General features: G+C 53.8%; 5 protein-coding genes across 5 annotated transcripts; 3 read left to right on the top strand and 2 right to left on the bottom strand.

Annotated features, from left to right (window-relative positions):
• Positions 1-467: 467 nt before the first annotated feature.
• A1O3_05963 (SCY1 protein kinase) lies at positions 468-3,200 on the top strand (the record flags this gene model as incomplete). The annotated part of the gene is made up of 1 exon (XM_007736083.1): positions 468-3,200. The coding sequence occupies one exon, from the start codon at positions 468-470 to the stop codon at positions 3,198-3,200; it is 2,733 nt and encodes a 910-aa protein (XP_007734273.1).
• A 758-nt stretch (positions 3,201-3,958) lies between these two features.
• On the top strand, positions 3,959-5,061 carry A1O3_05962 (uncharacterized protein; the record flags this gene model as incomplete). The annotated part of the gene is made up of 4 exons (XM_007736082.1): positions 3,959-4,241; positions 4,306-4,522; positions 4,594-4,958; positions 5,021-5,061. The coding sequence occupies 4 exons, from the start codon at positions 3,959-3,961 to the stop codon at positions 5,059-5,061; spliced, it is 906 nt and encodes a 301-aa protein (XP_007734272.1).
• A 2,957-nt stretch (positions 5,062-8,018) lies between these two features.
• A1O3_05961 (branched-chain amino acid aminotransferase) lies at positions 8,019-9,374 on the top strand (the record flags this gene model as incomplete). The annotated part of the gene is made up of 2 exons (XM_007736081.1): positions 8,019-8,283; positions 8,359-9,374. The coding sequence occupies 2 exons, from the start codon at positions 8,019-8,021 to the stop codon at positions 9,372-9,374; spliced, it is 1,281 nt and encodes a 426-aa protein (XP_007734271.1).
• A 3,890-nt stretch (positions 9,375-13,264) lies between these two features.
• Positions 13,265-14,177, bottom strand: A1O3_05960 (uncharacterized protein; the record flags this gene model as incomplete). The annotated part of the gene is made up of 3 exons (XM_007736080.1): positions 13,265-13,391; positions 13,451-13,887; positions 14,091-14,177. 3 exons carry the CDS (start codon positions 14,175-14,177, stop codon positions 13,265-13,267), a joined length of 651 nt encoding a protein of 216 aa, XP_007734270.1.
• A 1,404-nt stretch (positions 14,178-15,581) lies between these two features.
• On the bottom strand, positions 15,582-16,399 carry A1O3_05959 (uncharacterized protein; the record flags this gene model as incomplete). The annotated part of the gene is made up of 2 exons (XM_007736079.1): positions 15,582-16,205; positions 16,265-16,399. The coding sequence occupies 2 exons, from the start codon at positions 16,397-16,399 to the stop codon at positions 15,582-15,584; spliced, it is 759 nt and encodes a 252-aa protein (XP_007734269.1).
• Between the last annotated feature and the right edge of the window lie 3,024 nt (positions 16,400-19,423).

Raw genomic sequence — 19,423 nt, 5'->3', positions numbered from 1 at the left:
ACACCTTTGAAGGGATGAGCCCAGGGTGAATCTGGGCGCAAAGGTCATATAGAGCTGGAGCTGGAGCTGGAGGATGAGGTGTTTAAAGAATGTCCCTACGAGGCTGCGGTTCGTGATGAGCGAGGAGCAATCAGGCTGCGGGGGAACAAAGAGGACGCCGTCTGGCCCACCGTACCAACACTATGCGTGTGCGGAGTATAGATGTGTGCTCCACCATACTTGTCGATCACGTGACCGCCTCCGGCTTCCCCTGTTAGTCAACATTGTCAAGCAACTATCAACTTGCTTCCTTGAGGATGCCAGCTCAATCTGTCTACAGAATCTAGCCTCAACACTCTTGCGAGCCGGGAACGAAGCCACCTGGATCTTCGTTGTTATATTCTGCCGACAAGACGTAGGGTCGCGGGCGAGGTTCAACACCACTCCTCTCATGTTATCCAGCCGGGCGTCTCTGATAATAGGTGGTCATGTTTTCATCGGCCTTCAAGTCTTTCTCATCCAACATCACGTCCAACTATGAAATCTCGAAGCAACCCTCGGCCACCGTAGGTGTCTGGTCTATCTTTGACGCGAAGAAAAAAAGTACGGGCGTGCAAGCCTCAGTCTTTGTCTTCGAGCGGAAATCTTTGGATGTCAGCAGTAATGGACTTGGTCCACGTGCTACCAGTGCCACCTCGTTGCGAAAGGTCCAAGATGAAGTCATCGAGCGCCTGAGGAAGGAGGCCAGTAGCCTTGCTCGTCTCCGCCATCCCTCGGTTTTACAGCTGGTAGAACCTGTCGAGGAGACTCGCAGTGGTGGCCTGATGTTTGCAACGGAACTAGTCTTATGCTCCTTATCTGCTGCTCTGGCGCAGAAGGATCGAACTGGTGGCAGAAGCGGCAGGGGCATTCCAAGGTCCGTCTCCGATGACGGTACTACTTCTCAAGCATTTCAAGATGTGGAAATCGATGAACTAGAAATCCAGAAGGGACTTCTCCAGGTTGCCAAAGGGCTGGAGTTCTTGCATGACTCGGCTAAACTGGTCCACGGAAACCTAACTCCTGATGCCGTCATAATCAACGCAAAGTCGGATTGGAAAATAGCAGCGCTTGGGTTTGCCGGGCCGCCAGATGGAGCAGAAGGACATCAGCCTGTGCCTCAAATTTCACTGTCCGAAGCCCTCTATCATGATCCCCGGTTACCGCGAGCGGTGCAATTGAACCTCGACTATGCATCCCCTGACTTTGTCCTCGACGCGAATATCAATTATTTGGCAGACATCTTCTCACTAGGCCTCGTCATCCTAGCATGTTACAGGCATCCTCACAGGTCACCCATCGAGACTCATGGTAACCAGTCGGCCTACAAGAAGATTTTCAGCAATTCCTCCACCGTGCCGACGAGCGCCAACAACTTTCTATCTGACCAGACACTTCCCCGCGAACTGAACGTCACGCTGCCACGAATGCTGACCAGAAGACCTGCCCAGCGTTTGACTGCCAGCGAGTTTCAACAATCAGAATACTTTGACAATATTCTAGTGAATACCATCCGGTTCCTGGACGCCTTGCCAGCTAAGACCCCGGTGGAAAAGTCACAGTTCATGAAGGGTCTTGGTCGAGTCATGCCACAGTTTCCCCCGTCCGTGTTGGGAAAGAAGATTCTAGGCGTGCTCCTGGATGAAATGAAGGACCGGGAGCTTCTCCCACTGATCATGCAGAACATATTTCAGATCATCAAGGTGGTCCCCTCTAGCAAGGAAGTTGTGTCCGGCAAAGTGCTGCCACAAATGAGAGAGATATTTCTGACCAAATCAAAATCAGAGGAAAGAGACAGCAGCAAGGAAGCCGCTCTAGTTGCCGTCCTTAATAACATCCAACTCCTGGCCGACAACTGTTCGGCTAAACAGTTCAAAGATGACGTCCTACCAATCATTCATGTTGCCATGGAGTCTTCCACTCACTCTCTCACCGATGCTGCTTTGCAAACATTGCCGGTGATAATGCCACTCATTGACTTTTCGACAGTCAAACATGACCTCTTCCCCGTGGTGGCCAATGTGTTCAGCAAGACGAACAGTCTCAGCATCAAGATTCGAGGCCTCGAGGCGTTGGCAGTGCTGTGCGGCGTCCCCACCAATCAAATGGAAACTCGTGTCGATGACTTTCCTGGACCCACGCAGCCGGAGAGGAAAGATAAGAACGTGTCAAGCTTGGACAAGTTTACGATGCAGGAGAAGGTTGTCCCACTTCTGAAGGCAATCAAGACCAAAGAGCCTGCCGTGATGATGGCAGCCCTGAAGGTCTTCCGACAGATCGGTACTGTTGCGGACACTGAATTCTTGGCTCTCGATGTCATGCCCATCCTGTGGGCCTTCAGCCTCGGGCCTCTTCTTGATCTCTCACAGTTCCAAGCATTCATGGACGTGATCAAGTCCTTGTCGGCGAAGATTGAGAGGGAGCAGATACGAAGACTTCAGGAGCTTTCTTCGACCCGACCTGGAGACTTCCGACCGTCGTCGACACCACAACCATCTGCGAGCAATGGAGTGCATCAGGGATCTGCAGCCACCGGCGCAGAAGACGATTTCCAGAAGCTTGTCCTGGGCAACAAAAACAGTGAGAAGAACGATGTCTTCGCAGGCGCACTGGCGGAGGGAGAAAGGTTGACGCAGAACCCACCGTCCTTCTCGTGGTCACCTGTCTCAGGCGGCAATAAAAGTGTCTCCTCGCAGCCGCCATTATCATCTCTACCAGCACTTCAACCTCGACCGACGTCGCGCTCCATAACTCCAGATGTCGGCATGTCTGCATTCCCGAGTCTGCAACCAGCGCAGCAGTCGACTGCTTCCATCTGGGCAACATCATCGCCTCCTCCCACGACTGCACAAAACCGAAACCACGTACTGCAGCCATCAGCTTACACTGCTAGTGCATCTGCTGCAATCTCTCCTCCGCCGGTGTCAACCACTGCTTGGCAACTTCCGCCCCCTCCCGGGCCGCAACGTCAGAATATAGCATCTACATTCGCTCCGAGTATCGCTCCGCCTCCGCAGAGTAATGTGCATGGCAATGTATGGCAACAAACCAACCACGGTATGGCAATGTCCTCGCAACCAGGATTTGGCGGGTCAATGAATGTTTTGCAGCCTCAAACGAGTCTGCCACAGCCGTCTCAGCAGAAGAAAACGGGATTGGATAAATACGAGTCTTTGCTCTGAGCGCTCAAGCAAACAACTTCTGGGGTGATCGGAGGCTCTATCACGTCGTAATAGTCCGCCAGGTCAATTTTCAATGTAGGGATTGAAATGGCCACTCGGCTGGACTGGATCTGGCCTATGGAAACAACGGAACGGACGGGAATAGTATGGTACGCGTGGCCGGGTGCTACGTCGAAGTGACCGGGAATCCCGGCTGGCTGGACTTGTGTATATCGGTGTCATGAGTGTCCGATCCCTGTCGACCGTGAAGCGCCTGGTCGAGAGAAGTGATCAACACCAATCATTCGACCACGACCTCTCTTTGCATGGCCCGACTAGCCCTTGTGGGAATGTCGATGTCGGTCACCCATGTCCTCACAAAGCCCATCCATTCAACCCTCTGCTCTTCGTCTACACACGTCGTGCTACTGCAGGTTCTCGAAGATGGTTCCCTTGTTGACTGGTGGTCGGCGGAGCTGCAGCAACCTCCAACTTCTAACCCTTGCGCAATCAACCACGATAATTCTCTTAAAAAGCGAGGTGTCACACAGCTCTTTGACGGCCTCTTCCACAGCGATGCCCATTGCCTCCGCCCGCGCAGACCATGAAACTCTCAATTCTGTCCGCCACCTTGGCGGCCTCGTCCTTCATTGCAAGCTGCTCTGCCATCTCCATCCTCTTGGGAAACGACGACGGCTTTGCAGCTGCCCAAGTGCGAGAGTTGTATCGTCTGTTGAAGGTCGATGGGCATGAGGTCGTACTCGTAGCCCCGGTGGATAATGAAAGCGGTCAGGGTGGCCGCTCTGTCTTCACCAACTTCAGGGAACTTGACGGGCCCTTCGGAGTTTGGCATCATCCCTGCTGGGGCCCCCTCACTTGGCCGCGACCCTACCGACCCGGACGTGTGGTACTACAATGGCACTCCCGGTGCATGCACCATTGTCGCTCTAGACCACGTCCTCCCGACTTTCTACAACAATCGATCCATCGATCTGTACCTGGGCGGACCCAATTTTGGACTGAATGTGGGCCCATTTTATTACACGTTGAGTGGAACTATAGGTGTGGCAGCCTCCTGAGGGGTGCATCATCAGATGGGCCGTCACTCACACATTGCGACCTCAAGGTGGCACATATACCGCTATAGGACGAAACCTGCCGGGTATCGCCTTCTCAGGCGGCAACTCCGAACAGCGCTCGTACACCTGGATCAACAAGACCACTACAACCGGCCATCCTGATCCAGCGACCATCCACGGCCAACTGGCGGTGGATATTGTCAACCAGCTGATCAAGGGCACCAAACCAGGAGAGCGTCTGCTACCGCTTGGCTATGGAATCAAGTGAGAAGAGTCTAGTTGTTGGAGCAGATTCGAAGACGAGTTTCGCCAGGCTGACTCGACGCGATTACTAGTGTCAACGCGCCATTCATCACCTCCCTAACCAATGACTCTTGCGTGTCTCCGTCGTTTGTCCAGACTCGCTTTACGGGCGGCGCATTCACGGATAAGGTCGTGTACAACGCAACCTCGGGCACGTTCAACTACGGCAATGATCTCACTGGCGGAATCAACACGTGCATCAATGGCAACTGCACCTTACCCGGCGAAACCGACGTCGTCGACGGCGGATGCTCTGTCACCGTCTCAGTCTTCACGATCGATTATGACGCCCCTCTAGGCCTTGCACAGGCCAAAGTTCGGGGAGCGCTGACACCACTGGTCGCTTTTGAGAATCCCAGCGCCAAGGTGAGGATCAGGTCCCGCGACGACTTGAGCAGTAAGTGGGAATCCAGTCTCCCCAGATATGTAGGCGATCAAGTGCTAACGTGGGTTTCTCAGAGGAGGAGAGGGAAGCCAGACATGCGCTACGCCAGGCATAGACTGCTTACCATGGTCCATCACAGCGAGGAAATTACGGAGTGCAGAGAACGGAGCTGGGGACTCTCGATATCGATATCATCATTAGGCCAATAATGAGCTGGAGACTCTCAATACTCGATATCAATATCATCATTAGGCCAATAATGCCAGACATGTACATGACTCGATGGGAACATCCTTGCCACTCAAGCTTGTCACGTCCAGCACCCAGCATGCTACTGGAGCTTTAATGACCTTCTTTACCTGAATGACCTTCTTTACCTCAATGACCTTCTTTACCTCAACGCTTCCTTACCCTAACAAACACATTAATCAAACCCAAGGTGGCAGCCTCGTCTTCCTTCCATATCATGTCCAACGAGACTCTAGTCGTACCTGACCTAACCCACCTCGATCTCTCTTACATGACAGCCGGACACCGTAAAAGACCTATGGGGGGCCAGGATCAGGATTGAATGATGAGGCGTATCGTATCGTATTCAACAACAACAACAATACGGAAGGCGTTGCTTCGTTCTGTGTTTCGCCATGCCATGGTTAGACGTCCTGGGACCGCCATGTACATGTATAGGTACGCAACATATCGTATTCAGTGGATGGCCATGTACGCAACATATCGTGTTCACTGTGGACAGCCATGTACGCAATACATTGTATTCACTGTGGACAACCATGTATACAACATATCGTAGTTACAGTGGATGGAAGATGGCCATGTACACAACATATCGTAATCACAGTGGATGGACCGCTTAAGAACAGCAGCTGATGGACACTTGAGTGAGAGCGAAAGAGGTACTCCTCTCACACGTCACTTGTGCAGACACAGTCATGCTGCTGAAAACGACGGTATTGACCACTCTTCCATGGAAGGAGAGGTCCCAAGCTATAGAGGGCCATAGCAGAGATAGCCTCGCACAGGGCCACAGTAGAGATAGCCTCGCATAGGCATGCCATCGAAGAGGGGTCCCAATCTGTTAGAGGCCAGCAGAGATAGCCTCGCACAGGCATTCCGTCGACCCGGTGCTCTCCATTGGGGGCCATGACATGTGGTGGTCAATGGTCAAGCCTGTGACAAGCAGAGCATGTGACTAGTGACACTCTCTCAGCCTCGTCTCGTCTTGTTTCACCGCACAACACTGCGCAACACCTGACTGACCGCCTTCGTCTTCACTGCCGCCGCCAGCACCAACACCAGCGAAATAAATTGCAGGATATAATATTAAGACGGCGGATTTCTGTACAAGAACGCAAAGACCCCCAGCACCGAATGGTCCAGGACAAACCACTTTGGCTTAGCGGTAGCCATGTCTGTGTCACACAGACAAGAGTGGAAGGCAACCATTCGACTGGTCGACCCGACGACAAATATGATCGATAACCGATTCTCGAGTTCAAATCTCACTCTGAACACGACATTGACGACGACTTTTCGACGAGCCACCAAACCCTGCGAACCCGGGTTTAACACCAGCCAACAACTCCAGTCCTGCGAACCCGGGCTAACACCAACCAGCGACCAGTAAATCGAAAACGGAAAAACCCTGCGAACCCGGGTTTCACTTCTCACAACCCCCATATCAAAGGGGTTTGTGAAAAAAGTTTTTGCTGCCTGATAGGATGGTCTGGATATTTTGTTGCGTGGGGCAAGAGAAAGAGAGTGTACTCACTATCAAGACTATACCTTACTTCTAGAGCAGCATCTTGCTTTACATCGGCAGCCTTGTCATATTGTCTCTTGCACTTGTTATGAGTACTCGCGGTCAAGATTAGGGTCATCCGACCGAGCAGCTCGAGAGCATCCCTCTCTCTCTGTGTCTGTCTGTGGGCAAGACCATAGAACATCACGACGGACACTAGCCGACGCCAGTCAACCCTTTCGGACCTGGACGCAGGCCGTCCGACAGCAAAGAAATCATAAAGTTCTTCAGCAGAGTCAACTTTCAGGGCTGTATTCCAGGGGTACATGGAGGTTCCAAAAGTTGAAGCAGTATTCGAAATCGATAGGTGGAATCAGTATTTAAGCTGAACGTCTATGCTTCGTAACAGGCGAATGGACCTGGCAGTGGTGAAGCTGATGAACGCTTGCCTTCTCGGACCAGACCCAGGAGGCCGGTGCGTTCGCCGACTGACGAGGTATAGGGACGTCTGTCACCGTCACCGTCACCGTCACTCCTGCTCTTTCTTATCTTACAGATCAGACTCGGTTGGACCAGGGCTCGGCGCGAGTTGAATCAAATCGAGAAGAGAAGAGGGACCATGTCGGAGCCTATGTCCAACCGGGGTATTTGATTCCGAAGCGGGAGTACTCCCTAGATGCTAGGTACCTTGGTCTCGAGTCAAGGCCGATCAGGAGTCACAGTGAGTCATGTCATGGTTAGGGTGTTCACTCAGCAGCCGCCGTGTGATATGACATCTGGCCGCATCGAGTCTCTATGTTCGCCGCTGGCCGTGGACCAGAAGGTGAAATCCGATAGATACATCTTGCTGTTAATACTGAACGGTTAGTTAGGGGAGATCCAGATCCGATCTCGCTAAGCCGGGGGCTGTTGGACGACTCCGAGGTGAGCAACGCCCTGCGGAACAAGGCGCAGGCGGCTATCCGCGGTCCTGTCTCCAGACCCTGCCAAGCTCTCGGCTCCGATTCACGGTGCCGGAATTTGTATCTGCGCCCTGCCGACTCAATATCTGTACTATCTCTACTAGTTGACAACATCACCCTCAGGATTAGTTGTTGATTGCACCGGCAGGCTACTAAGTGCAGTGGCATGGACCGCGGACTATCACTATTTTACTAGCATTCCATCCCAATCCGACGCAACCCTGACAATCAACTCCTCCTCCTCCCAGACAACCGACACCGTCTGAAGTTGGGTTCCTATCCTCTCGACTCATATATCATCCTCCTCCCCCTCCTCCTCCGTGGGATGATTCACAGATAACATCGACCACAACAATGTCACTCCCTCGGCTACTTCGTGCTCCCTGCGCAGCACGTGCTCTCACAAAACCCACGTTCAAGCGGGACTCTACCGTCCGGCTACTGCCCACATATAAAAGCTTCTCGACATCGCGGAGAAGACAAGATAGCTGGATCCTTGACGATGGAACATCCTCCAAGTTACCGGGCATTGACCCAAGCAAACTGGAGGTGACCAAGACGATTACCCCCAAAGAGCTCGTCCCCAATAAAGATCTTGTCTTTGGGCGGACCTTCACTGGTTAGTCGAGCTTTGACTGTCCTTCTGTGTCTGATATCTGAGACTTGGGCTGACATTGTGCGCGCGTGTGTCCAGATCATATGCTCTCGATTGAATGGACTGCCTCTGACGGCTGGCAAGCTCCTCGGATAACCCCCTATCAAAACCTCTCACTAGACCCGGCGACCTGCGTCTTCCACTATGCGTTCGAATGCTTCGAGGGTATGAAAGCATACAAATGCCCACACGACGGCTCGCTACGGCTGTTCCGACCGGACAAGAACATGGCGCGGCTCAACAAATCTGCCGCTCGGATTGCACTGCCCACATTCGATGGGGACAAGCTCACCGAGTTGATTGGAAAACTGGCCAAATTGGACGAACGCTTCATCCCGTCTGAGAAGGGTTATTCGTTATACATCCGACCGACGCTGATTGGCACACAGCGCACACTAGGCGTTGGCCCACCAGGGTCGGCGCTGCTTTTCGTGATCGCATCGCCCGTTGGACCCTACTATCCTACGGGCTTCAAAGCCATCTCGCTAGAGGCAACCGACTATGCCGTCCGAGCCTGGCCGGGAGGCGTGGGCGACAAGAAACTTGGGGCCAACTACGCGCCGGGCATTGTGCCGCAACTGCAGGCGGCCAAGAAGGGACTGCACCAGAACCTCTGGCTCTTTGGGCCGGAGCAAAACATCACCGAGGTGGGCACGATGAACCTATTCGTCTGCATCAAGAACAAGGAGACTGGCCAGAAGGAACTGCTGACGGCGCCGCTCGACGGCACGATTCTGGAAGGTGTGACGCGAGACTCGGTCCTGGCTCTTGCGCGCGAGAGGCTGGTGCCTGAAGGCTGGAAGGTGGAGGAGCGGTACGTCAAGATGCAAGAACTTGCTGACGCCGAGAGCGAGGGCCGTCTGGTCGAAGTGTTCGGCGCCGGTACCGCGGCCATCGTGGCGCCAGTGAGGAAGATTGTCTGGAAGGACCGCACCGTCGACTGCGGTTTGAAGGAGACGGAGGAGGCCGGCGAGGTGGCGTTGAAGATGAAGGACTGGATGGAAGCCATCCAGTACGGCGATGAAGCGAGCCCTTGGAGTGTAAAGATTGCTTGAGTGTAAAGATTGCTAAGGGTTCAATGAGTGTGAAGATCGCTTGAACTTCCAGAGACCAAGACCGAGACCGAGACTGAGGCTGAGACCAAGACCAAGTCAAAAACCAAAAACCGGGAAAGACGAAAAGACAGACGGATTGATTCAAAAGAGTTGAAGAGCAAGATTTCAGCCTACAGCATTTCCCACCGCTGGGCCTGGGCCTGGGCCTGGCGTGACCGCGTATTGGATCATCGTCTTTCTTTCTGTCGTCTTGCATTGTACATGTCATCGAGTGCAACTCGGCACCAAGTTTACATAGCAAATCCAACAGCCAGCCGCGGCGCCTGTCAGTTATTTGGTATGAATTGCCCTTGCCCGATCTACTTTGACGCCATGAGTGATGATTCGTGAGGCTTGAGGCTTGAGGTTTGAGGCTTGAGGCTTGAGGCTTGAGTCCTGACGCCTTGTTTCCACAGATAGTCTCCTCCACAGGGTTAAAGCTGGGGGACGAGGGGTTGGACAGCCTGAGCCGATCTACTAGAGTACATACATCTCTTAAGCTACCGTACCTTGTGCAGGCAGGTTAGGTGCATGTAGTAGGAGTTAGTCTTTTGTCATGTACTCTGTACGGTAAGTTGTCGTCCCTTCATCTCCTACCGCCTACCGCCTACCACATATCGACTAACCTTATAGGTACCTAGGGTATGTGCTGTATGTGCAGGATATATACTCCGTACTCCGTCCTACTGTACGGTACGTATCCATCCAGGTCCGTAGTCCGTAGTCCGCTCGATTAGTCTGAGGTCCATATGGCATACGGAGTACCAGTAAGTGAAGTCGAAGATGCCGGCGACTTGAAGATGCGAGCCTGAGCCCCAGCCATCCAGTCATGGCCGACGGCCAAGTCCTCGGTACGAGTTGTCAGCCAGCTTTCAATCAGAAAGCACTGCAATTCCAGTTCCAGAGCCAGAGCCAGTTCCTGTACCAGTGCCAGTGGCGTGGCGGTGGCAGTACACTCAACCCAAGGACACGTAAATACTCTCTCCCTATCCGTACTTCGTACTTGTTCAGCTTGTGGCCTAGACTTTGCTTTATGGTTGCTGGTGGACGGAACGCGACTTGGCCAACGAGCGGCTGGGGACAATGGACACTGGACACTGGACACTGGACAGGGAGGCAGCTGGGTTCTTGTCCGAAGACGACGTGTCTCGCCTCGTACGCGTGATGTCTGCTGTCTGCTGTCCGAATGCTGAGTCTGTGTCTTAGTCGTCGTGCATTGGTCGTTGGTCGTGTCGTGTTATTAATCACTCGCATTAGCAACATCAGTCTAGCATCCAACAGCCATGGAACGACAACGACATCGTATATCACACCATACTGAATTCGGTGGCTGTGTCAGGCTGCTTTTGAAACGTGAAATGCGAACCCTGGACGCCAGGGCCAAGATGGTTCTCACATTCTGAAGGTTGCGCTCTTTACGGACAGCGCATGCATGCTCTGTATGTGACCACTCCAGGTACCACTCCAGGCAGCTGTTTCATGCCTAGGTCGTCGGCTTCTTCCACTTCCACTTCCAGGCTAAAATTGAAGCGCAAGGGCGTGGCGGTGCGTGTTGGTGTGGATGTGTGTGGACGTGAATGTGGATGAAAGCAACACCAACACCAACACCAACACCAACACCAACACCAACACCAACACCAACACCAACACCGGCACGCTCGGGGTTCCATGACGTATCTTCACCCATCTCTCTCGCAAGCTTATCCTTTCTCTGTTAGTGCTACTTACCTACCTAGGTACTCTGTATAGGTATGTGTGTAAAGTGGTGTCACCTGGTCCAGGCAGTGGCAGTGGCAATGGCAGTGGCACGCCTCATTGTTGTTGGGTTGACTTCATCGTTCATCGGGACGTCGAAGAGAACGCCTCCTAAGCCATCGCTATCCCCATTGCTATCCCATCGTTATCGCCATTTCCATCCCTGTAAGCGGATTTAAGGTCATTTCCGGCCTGGATCAGGCTCAGCTCCAGCGGACAGGGCGACTATCAGGCCAGCCCGACTGCTTGTAGCTTGTATGTTTGTTTGCCCGTCCACCAGCTCAGCTTGAGGGTTGAGGTGAGGTTCGTTTTCAGTGCACACGTAAGACTAGACCAGCACATACTCTATACCTCTCTGTACCTCTCTCAGATGGGCGTGGGCAAGTCAACCCACCCTAACCCTAACCCTAACCCTAACCCTAACCCCAATGGCAACACCATTAGTGGACGCCATAGGCCAGAGCTTCTACAGATTCCAGAGTAGACTGTAGACTGTAGACTTGTCTTGATCGCCAGACGCCTTTGATAACGGAATCGTGCATGAAGCAGGCAGCGAGCCTTAACCTAGGCTGCCACCTGCTGTGATCTGTAATCCTTAGGACCCCAGCTCCTCTGCGGGGGCATCAGGCCTGCCTGCCCACTATTTACTTCACATTCAGATTCGCTTGATGACAAAACATACAGCTCCGTATGCTTCGCTTCGCCAGTCGTAGAGAGACAGTAGCATGGTCAAGTTTGTAGTTTGAATACTCCATACCTCGGGGGCCTTGGCTTGAATGAATCAGACATCTAACTGTAACTCAACTCGGGGGCCTGACATTGCGCGTTCAATGATGCCTGAACCCATTTATCCCAGAATAGCCTGAGGCCTGAACCCGCCTTTCCCCCCTTCCCCTCCCCCCAGATCAAAGACGCAGACCCAAACCCTGGGCGATTAGTCTTTTGCCCATGATTTTAGGTGCCTGGTACGAGATGCCATGGTTCGTTTGGCATGGTACTGTAACACTGCTAGCTCGGTACTCGTATGGGTTTGCCATGCCATGCATCATCTTGGAGGCAGTCCTCGAACTTGAATTCAGGCTGCCGGCATTCCGCGTGGACCAGCACCAGCAAAGCTCCAATCGTCCCACCCACCGGCTGTGTATATTTCGCACCCATGGGTCCTGCGTACTTATCCACCACCACCACCCGTCGATCATCGATCTCGAGCCCTATGAGGCATTTACAAGCCACCTCAGCCTAAGAATCCATTTAACCTCTGCTCAGTGCTCAGCCTAAGAAAAGAATCCATTTAACCTCTGCCTATAAGCCTGCTCAGCCTAAGAACCCATTCAACCTCTGCCGGCGGTTAAACCTTAGCAGGGTCCAGGATCCAGGGTCCAGGGTCATCCGCGACTCGTACCCTCCACGTGTGACTCCAGGGGTTGAGGTCATCGCGCAGCCTCGCTTGCCACTGCCACCAACCTTTTCAGAGAGGTGACAAATCAGCGTGTGGAGGTGGCGCGCTCATGGACTGGATACTGGACAGCCACCGCGAACTACTAAGAAATAGGGCTGCTACCGCGAACTACCCTTCTTGGTAATCCCGAGCGAGGAAACATCCCCTAGATTGCGTGAGAAGGCTGAAGGCTGAGCAATGCATGTAGGTTTCTCCTTCTCCAAGCTTCGTCTCTTTCTCTTTCTCGCCATTCTGTTGTTGGGTTTGTAAAGCGTTCCAAGACAAGGGTGCAGACTGCATGCTGGCCGTTTGCGTTGGTACATGTCTCGCACAAGGGGTTCTTTTGCGCGCCACACAAAATGCGCGGGGGAGGCGGGAGGATGATGACCTTTCATCAGCCAGGACCCGCGTGGGAGCCGGTCAAGCCCACATGGACAGTTATCTCCGGACCTTATTGTCTGGTTAGGCGTCGTGTATGAGTATTGCCGCAAAGGGATGGCAAATCGTCTCCTTCCACAAAGTTCTACCAAGACAGAGCAGAGGCGTATCGAGGAATGAACACGCCAACTCTTCAGTGCCTGGCCCAGGTCGCCTCCAGTATTGCCTTTTCTTTTTCATTAAATCTCTTCAGACTAACAGTGTGGCAACAGTGTCGCAACTAGGCACCTGCATGCTGATCGTTTGTACATGTCTCGCACGGGGTTGGGGGTTCAAGGCCCGGCGAAGAGCAACCAGCAATAGAAATGATTCCAAGGCAAAAGTCCCCCTCTTGGGAGCCAAAGAAGCTGCGAGACTGTCAGTGCTGACAAGACTTGGGTGGTCGAAGCAAACTAGACAGACATACCTTCTGATCATGATGGCAATCCGCTTGATATTGCTCAAGTCCAGCGGCTGGGAGGCGCCACAGGGTTTGCCACGATAGGTAGGTTTGAAACGGTCCCAAGGAATGAAGAGAGAGGCGGTCCTAGTATGGGATCTGGTACTGTGCTCGACACGGCAGTCCGCCTTGGAGAACTCCGCCTCCCACGACACGGTGGACTGTTCGCGACCGTCGACTGGATTCCGAGGGAGCACGGTGTCTTTGAGAATCAACGTGTACATGTGGTTGTCGGACTGCGAAAGGTCGATCGCGACCTCGAGCCCGGCGAACGAGGCCAGCTCCCAGTGTCGATGGCAATCGTCATTCGCCGTGCGCTGGGACGCAAAGCCCGCCCCGCCCAGGGTCTGGATGTCGAGATGGCCGTGGAAAGACGCCCCCGAGGTGTTGCAATTCAGGTGGGACTGTCAGGAATCCTTCGGGTTAGACATTGGACAAATCACAGTGCGTGGTGCGCAGTGCCTCTGGACAGGACAGTGCTGCAAGAGGATCGAGCATGGGTTGAGCTCGCCGTCGGTCGTCGGGGAGCGACGCAGGTAGAAGCAGAAAGGAGACAATGCAGTAAGTAGCAGAAAGGAGACTGTGTAGTATGTAGTATGTAATGTACACACCTGTGATCTTCCTCCACGGACCCTATCGTCGCTGGAGGTCCATTGTTCCGGACGCCAGCCCCTGCAAGTTCACCAGTGCTCATGGTCAGTGGGATTGCGCGCCAGCGTAGCCAGAAAAAGAAAGACAGGCATAGAAGGAGTCAGAAAGCCAGGCAAAGGCACAAAAGGAGTCGGAGTCGGAGTCTAAAATAACACTTGCTTACACATTCAACCCGAATAGCACTTGACGCCGACGCCCATCACAGCCACAGCCACAGGAGCAGGAGCCTGAGCCCATAATTTGTCACCTAGTACGGAGTAGTATGTAGGAGTCGAGGATCGGAACCGAGTACTCAGTACTGTCGTTCCACCGGCCAAGGCCACGGCCAAGGCATGCACATGCACCGCAACACCGTTCGTTGATCCCTAACTAGAGACAGGGGGCGCGAGCTGGCCAGCTGAGAAAGGTCGTCTGTCTTCTGTCTTCTGTCTTCTTTGTCTGCCAGAGCCAGAGCCAGATGAAAGCGAAAGCGTGTCTGTGTCTGTGTCTGGACCAGCCAGCCAAGTTGTCAATTGTCAGTTGTCGACAGTCTACTTGGCCACTCGCACTCGGTCCGTAGAGTAGAGTTCGAGCTAAACCGCATGTGGCCGAGAACAAAGAATGTCGTGTTCAGCCTTCAGCCCTGTTGTCGAGCTGAGCGCGCTGAACACCAGCCGCAATCTAGCTCGCTACGGCAGCGGTGTGCTGGCACAGGATATCCGTATACGATCAACGATCTAGGATCACATGCGAATCAATTCTGGAGTCTGGCCAAGGGGACGAGGGAAGAAATGTCTTCTCTTCATTGGACTCCCGCCGAAGCTGCCCATCCTCCAACACAAATAGTCTGTACAGCTGAACCAGACTTCCAAGCTGTCTCGATTCAAAGATAATCACTGCTGGCCCTTTGTTCCCGCTTGCTATCCATAATCATCATCATCGTCATCACATGCAATTCCCGAACACCCCAGTTCAGCCTTTTACGACCCTCTCCGATTCTTCCAGCCATCGAAGGCGCACCGTAGTCTAGCATACCCACGCAGGGGCATGTTTTGTCTAGCTCTCAATTCAAACACTGTAAACCGGCTCCATGCCCAGTCAAAATGCTCCCCGTAATTCTGGAATACTTGTTGAAAGGCTTCAATTGATACGACTCAGCAGCGGGACGCTAGCATCCGTGGCGTTTTCCAATGGGAGCCTCAAACGGTCGGGCTGTCTCCCGAGGCAGGATCTTCAACTGCAGCCGATCCCGAACAACTGAATGTTGGGGCTCGCCTTTCGGGACACTGGAGTCAGCGGTAAGTCGAAATAGTCCGCCGAGTTATGTGGTGAATCCACCACCGAATATGGATCTGTGAGTGGCGGTGTCTGCCGAGACCATGTCAGCGTCTGAGCTGTCAAAGATGGGTGGAGGCTGGGGCAATCTTGACCGCAGGACTTGAGCTGCCAAATTGATATCTTGTGCTGCTCAGAAATGCGGGCTTGAATATGAACGAGAGAAAAAACTGGTGGGATGTACATGAGAAGTTGCCCCTGTGAAAGCCTGGTTCGAGGGCATTTCAAGACCAGCCAACGTCGCATAGTTCATGCTGAATGGACTCAAGAAGTCGTCGTCGCCGAAGAAATGATCCTGCTTCCCATACGTGGAGGGGAGCATGGCTGGTAACATGGGGGGTAGGCCTGAGGGGGTGACATCCACCGGATAGTAGGAATTCGGGTAGTAGCTGGGTGAGCTCTCATAAGACGTGGCTTGTTGCTGTTCGTACTGGAGGTATGCTGTGGTGGGCGGATAGGTGGAAAACGAGAACCCCGGTGGCGAGCTGAGGGAAGCATGTGTTGTAGCAGGGGTCTCAAAAAGTGATGTCTGGTCGTCCAAAGGATAGATCTCGGGAGAAGCTATCTGTCCCTCGTACGAATTTGCTGACCCTGACCTTGAAGCCTGGCGGCCCATATTCTCAGGTCGCTTGGAGGAGTCGTCTCTGGTTGTCGTGCTCGCCAGTTCTGCGTGTGCCTGTTCTGGGGAAGCAGATGAAGACACGGCGCGACGCTCAAGATCTTCCATTCTTCTCTTGAGCTTCTTGCGGTAGTTGCGCTGCGACAGATATTAGTAAAAGACACGCTTCGTGCGTCGCGACGCTTGCTTCCACGTACCTGAGCAATCCTGTTCTGTATTCGTCGTCTCTCCGCGAGGTCGGAAATCTTGGTCCAGTCTTCGTGTGGATTTGCCGATGAGCTGAAGGCAGAGCTGCTGGCGTGTGTAGAAGCATATCTCGACTGGCCGGCCATGGTCGATGACGAGTGGGAGTAGCTTTGGCTCCTTTGCATACCGCGGGAGGATGGTGGTTGTGGTATGGGGCAGTGGGCGAAGCAGTTGTATCAGTGGTAACTGGTAACTGGTACCTCGCGGCTGTCGTGGCTGGTAGGTGAGAAGAAGTTTCGGGACAGACAAGTGGGAGTGATCAAGGACTTAATAGTCGTCTGTCGGAATGTGGGCAATCACAGATGCATGGACAGGGCCATGGGACGCCCAAACTGGTCCCTGATATATACCATCCTTCCTGCTTCCTGGACAGCCGGAAACGACCAGTACAGCGCTTGGCCCAAACCGTTCTAGAGAGTGCCAGGCAGGGAGACAAAAGTTCAACCGGGGTGGTGGGCCCAGGTCTGAGTCCACGAGCAGCGGGCCACATGTCCATCCGCCAGCACGAGCAGAGCATTTCCCCTCCACGATCAGAGGTCTGCGCCCTACGGCTGCCCTGCCTCGTGAGGCGGCGCGCGGGAGGGCCAGGGATTCGAGGGAAATTCCACACCCCGAGCAAGGGTGTGGTTGACCGCCTGCGGTCCCTGTCAGAGACTGTTAGCGCGTCCCACGTCGTTGGAAATAGAGCATCCGAGACGCAGATGCGGCCGCGGGGGCTGAGGCTGGACAGCGAACAGGAGGCCGGCCTGGCACGGAAATAGGGCTGGCACCCATGGTGGTGCCATGGAGAGATGCATTTTGGGCCATTACTCAGTGGCCACGGCGACGGGGAGTGGTCGAGAGTGGTCGAACACCTGGCACTGCAACGTCGTATAGAGGCTGCGCCCCTGTCGCTGCCCGTAGCCTGTTGCGGCCTAGTGACTTGCTGCTCTGAGCAGAAGGGCGGTCTGCGCCAGCTTCAAGCAGCGTCTGCCCGCCCTTCCAGAGAGCGCACACCGTAAGGCGCGCATCCCGTCCGTCCACCGCCTGCGCTGCACCACCACCACCAGTGCCACCACCACCACCACCCACCCTGTTCAACACCACGGTCAAATCACATCTGCTTCCCTGGCTTTACACGACGAGGTGCGTATTATGCTCTCCATCACCTGCTTCTAGCTTCTCGCTCAAACTCCGCTATTGTTAATCAGCACACAGTCCTTCCCCTCGGTCGGGCCGGTCAATCACCGCGTGTCGCCTGAAGCTGCGTCGTCAGGGCGATCTCAGGAAAGCGAAGGGGCGGGCACCTTACCTTACCACTTTCCCTTTTCGTCCCTCCACTTTTGAACAGCCCACGAGGCCACGCTAAAGAACGAGCGTAGCCACAGCGCCCACCGCTAGCCTTTCAAGCTATCCCAAAGCTGGTTTGTGAACGGCCAACCAGTGCGGATGGTATTCCTCCAATCACTTCGCTCAGGCGTGTCTCCGGAGTACGGAGTACAGTGCAGGAGCCGAGCACCCAAGAACGCCAGGCACAATCATCTCTCCGCCCGTTGAGGGGATACGCTACTGTTCCTCACATTCTAACCTCTGTCTCGCGCCTCGAGCGGTAGAGGATATGTCTCATGGCGCCAATCCACGTCCATCCCGCGGCAAAAAGTCTCCGGGAGGCAGCCTTAACGTGGCCAGTCAATTGTACAACTTTAAAGACTTGAACTTATGGGAAGAACCCATCTACTGTTATGCTCTTCCAACATGGTATCTGCTCGGTAATAGTCACAGACAGAGATCTACGGAGCTGCCTGCGAACCTTGACCGAAGGCTTCCTTCGAACAGGATATCCTTCACTCCTTCCACCTCCTCCAGGAGATTGCCAGTGGCCCCTGACTTCCTGGCTGCGAGAGTTGAGTATATACTGTGTGAAATATGATTCGATGCCGAAGATTGCTTGACGAGGGTTTTAGCAACTTGCTGTGTCTTAGTGTCATGGACCAAACTTCAAGTAGAGGATGGACCACCAATGATCAGCCGGTTCATCTTCATATTACTCACTTCTCAACACCGCCCTTCCTCCTGGGGCTGTCAGTGTGTGGCCACCGCACTACGGGCGTAGGGCAGCTTCTTTTCCTTTGTCAGTAGGGCTATGGCTCATCTACAAAGGCTTCCATCGCACTGGATGATGGCCAGCATATGCTCACCATCCGTTCAAACCTGCGGAGTATCCGTACACGTGCCACACCAGCTACCCTGATAAGCGGATTATGGTAGTGGTCCCTGCAGACGGGTGGTCGTACTCGAGATCAGATGTCTCCTGAAACTCATGAACTCTCCCGTCGGTCCCGATTACTTAGAACCGCTCTAGAGCTATGTCGGTGTGGGTGGCAGGTGCGTACTGCCTTGAGACCGAACAAAAGGACGCTTCCGCTGGTATCCCATTCAAGGTTACATTGGTTTCGGCCAAAAATCATGATCAATGTGATGTTGAGGTGGTCAGTGTGGTCAGAAGCGTGGCTAACCACCATCGTGACCTAGCTCGATCAACGACGCCTATTCGTCCAGCACATCATGACACGGGGCCATCCCAATCCTGAAGCCCATGAACACCATGGAACGACATCGGCTCTACACACGCCATTAATTGGCCAGGGCAATGGGTTGAACTTCTCAGCCGGGAGACCGGATGGAGATAATGGCCCCTTGTCTCCTCCTCCGGCACCCCATCGGCCACAAATAGCACAGCATATTGTTCACGACAAGCCTAAGGCCATTTTCCGCCAATGGCCTGTCGGGCTTTCCGTTCAGCCCTAACCGCACCCCAAGCCCGAACGAGGCATTCAGGACACGATGATCATTTGGGCCCTTGCGGCCGGCGGATAAGGGGACCCTTCGATCTCCATCCAGCCTGGACCAGGATACACCGTACCAGCATGAATTTGGCTTTCGCGCAGCGAGCTCTCAGCATCCTAAGCCCCTTCAGACTAGACTGACGCCAGCAACGATCGCCCGACCCGCCTCGCCGGTTTAGTTGCTTAATAAACGAGCTGACAAAGATATCGCCAAAAATATCGGGAATATCGGGTGCAAACCACGGTGCGCTCTCCCAACGACCAGGTAAGGTATTAGTCTCTACT

This window comes from Capronia epimyces (assembly GCF_000585565.1).
Source record: "Capronia epimyces CBS 606.96 chromosome Unknown aczIQ-supercont1.4, whole genome shotgun sequence".
NCBI classification, from domain to species: Eukaryota; Fungi; Ascomycota; class Eurotiomycetes; order Chaetothyriales; family Herpotrichiellaceae; genus Capronia; species Capronia epimyces.
Note: the sequence above shows the minus strand (reverse complement) of the source record. Positions and strands in the feature narration are given on the sequence as shown.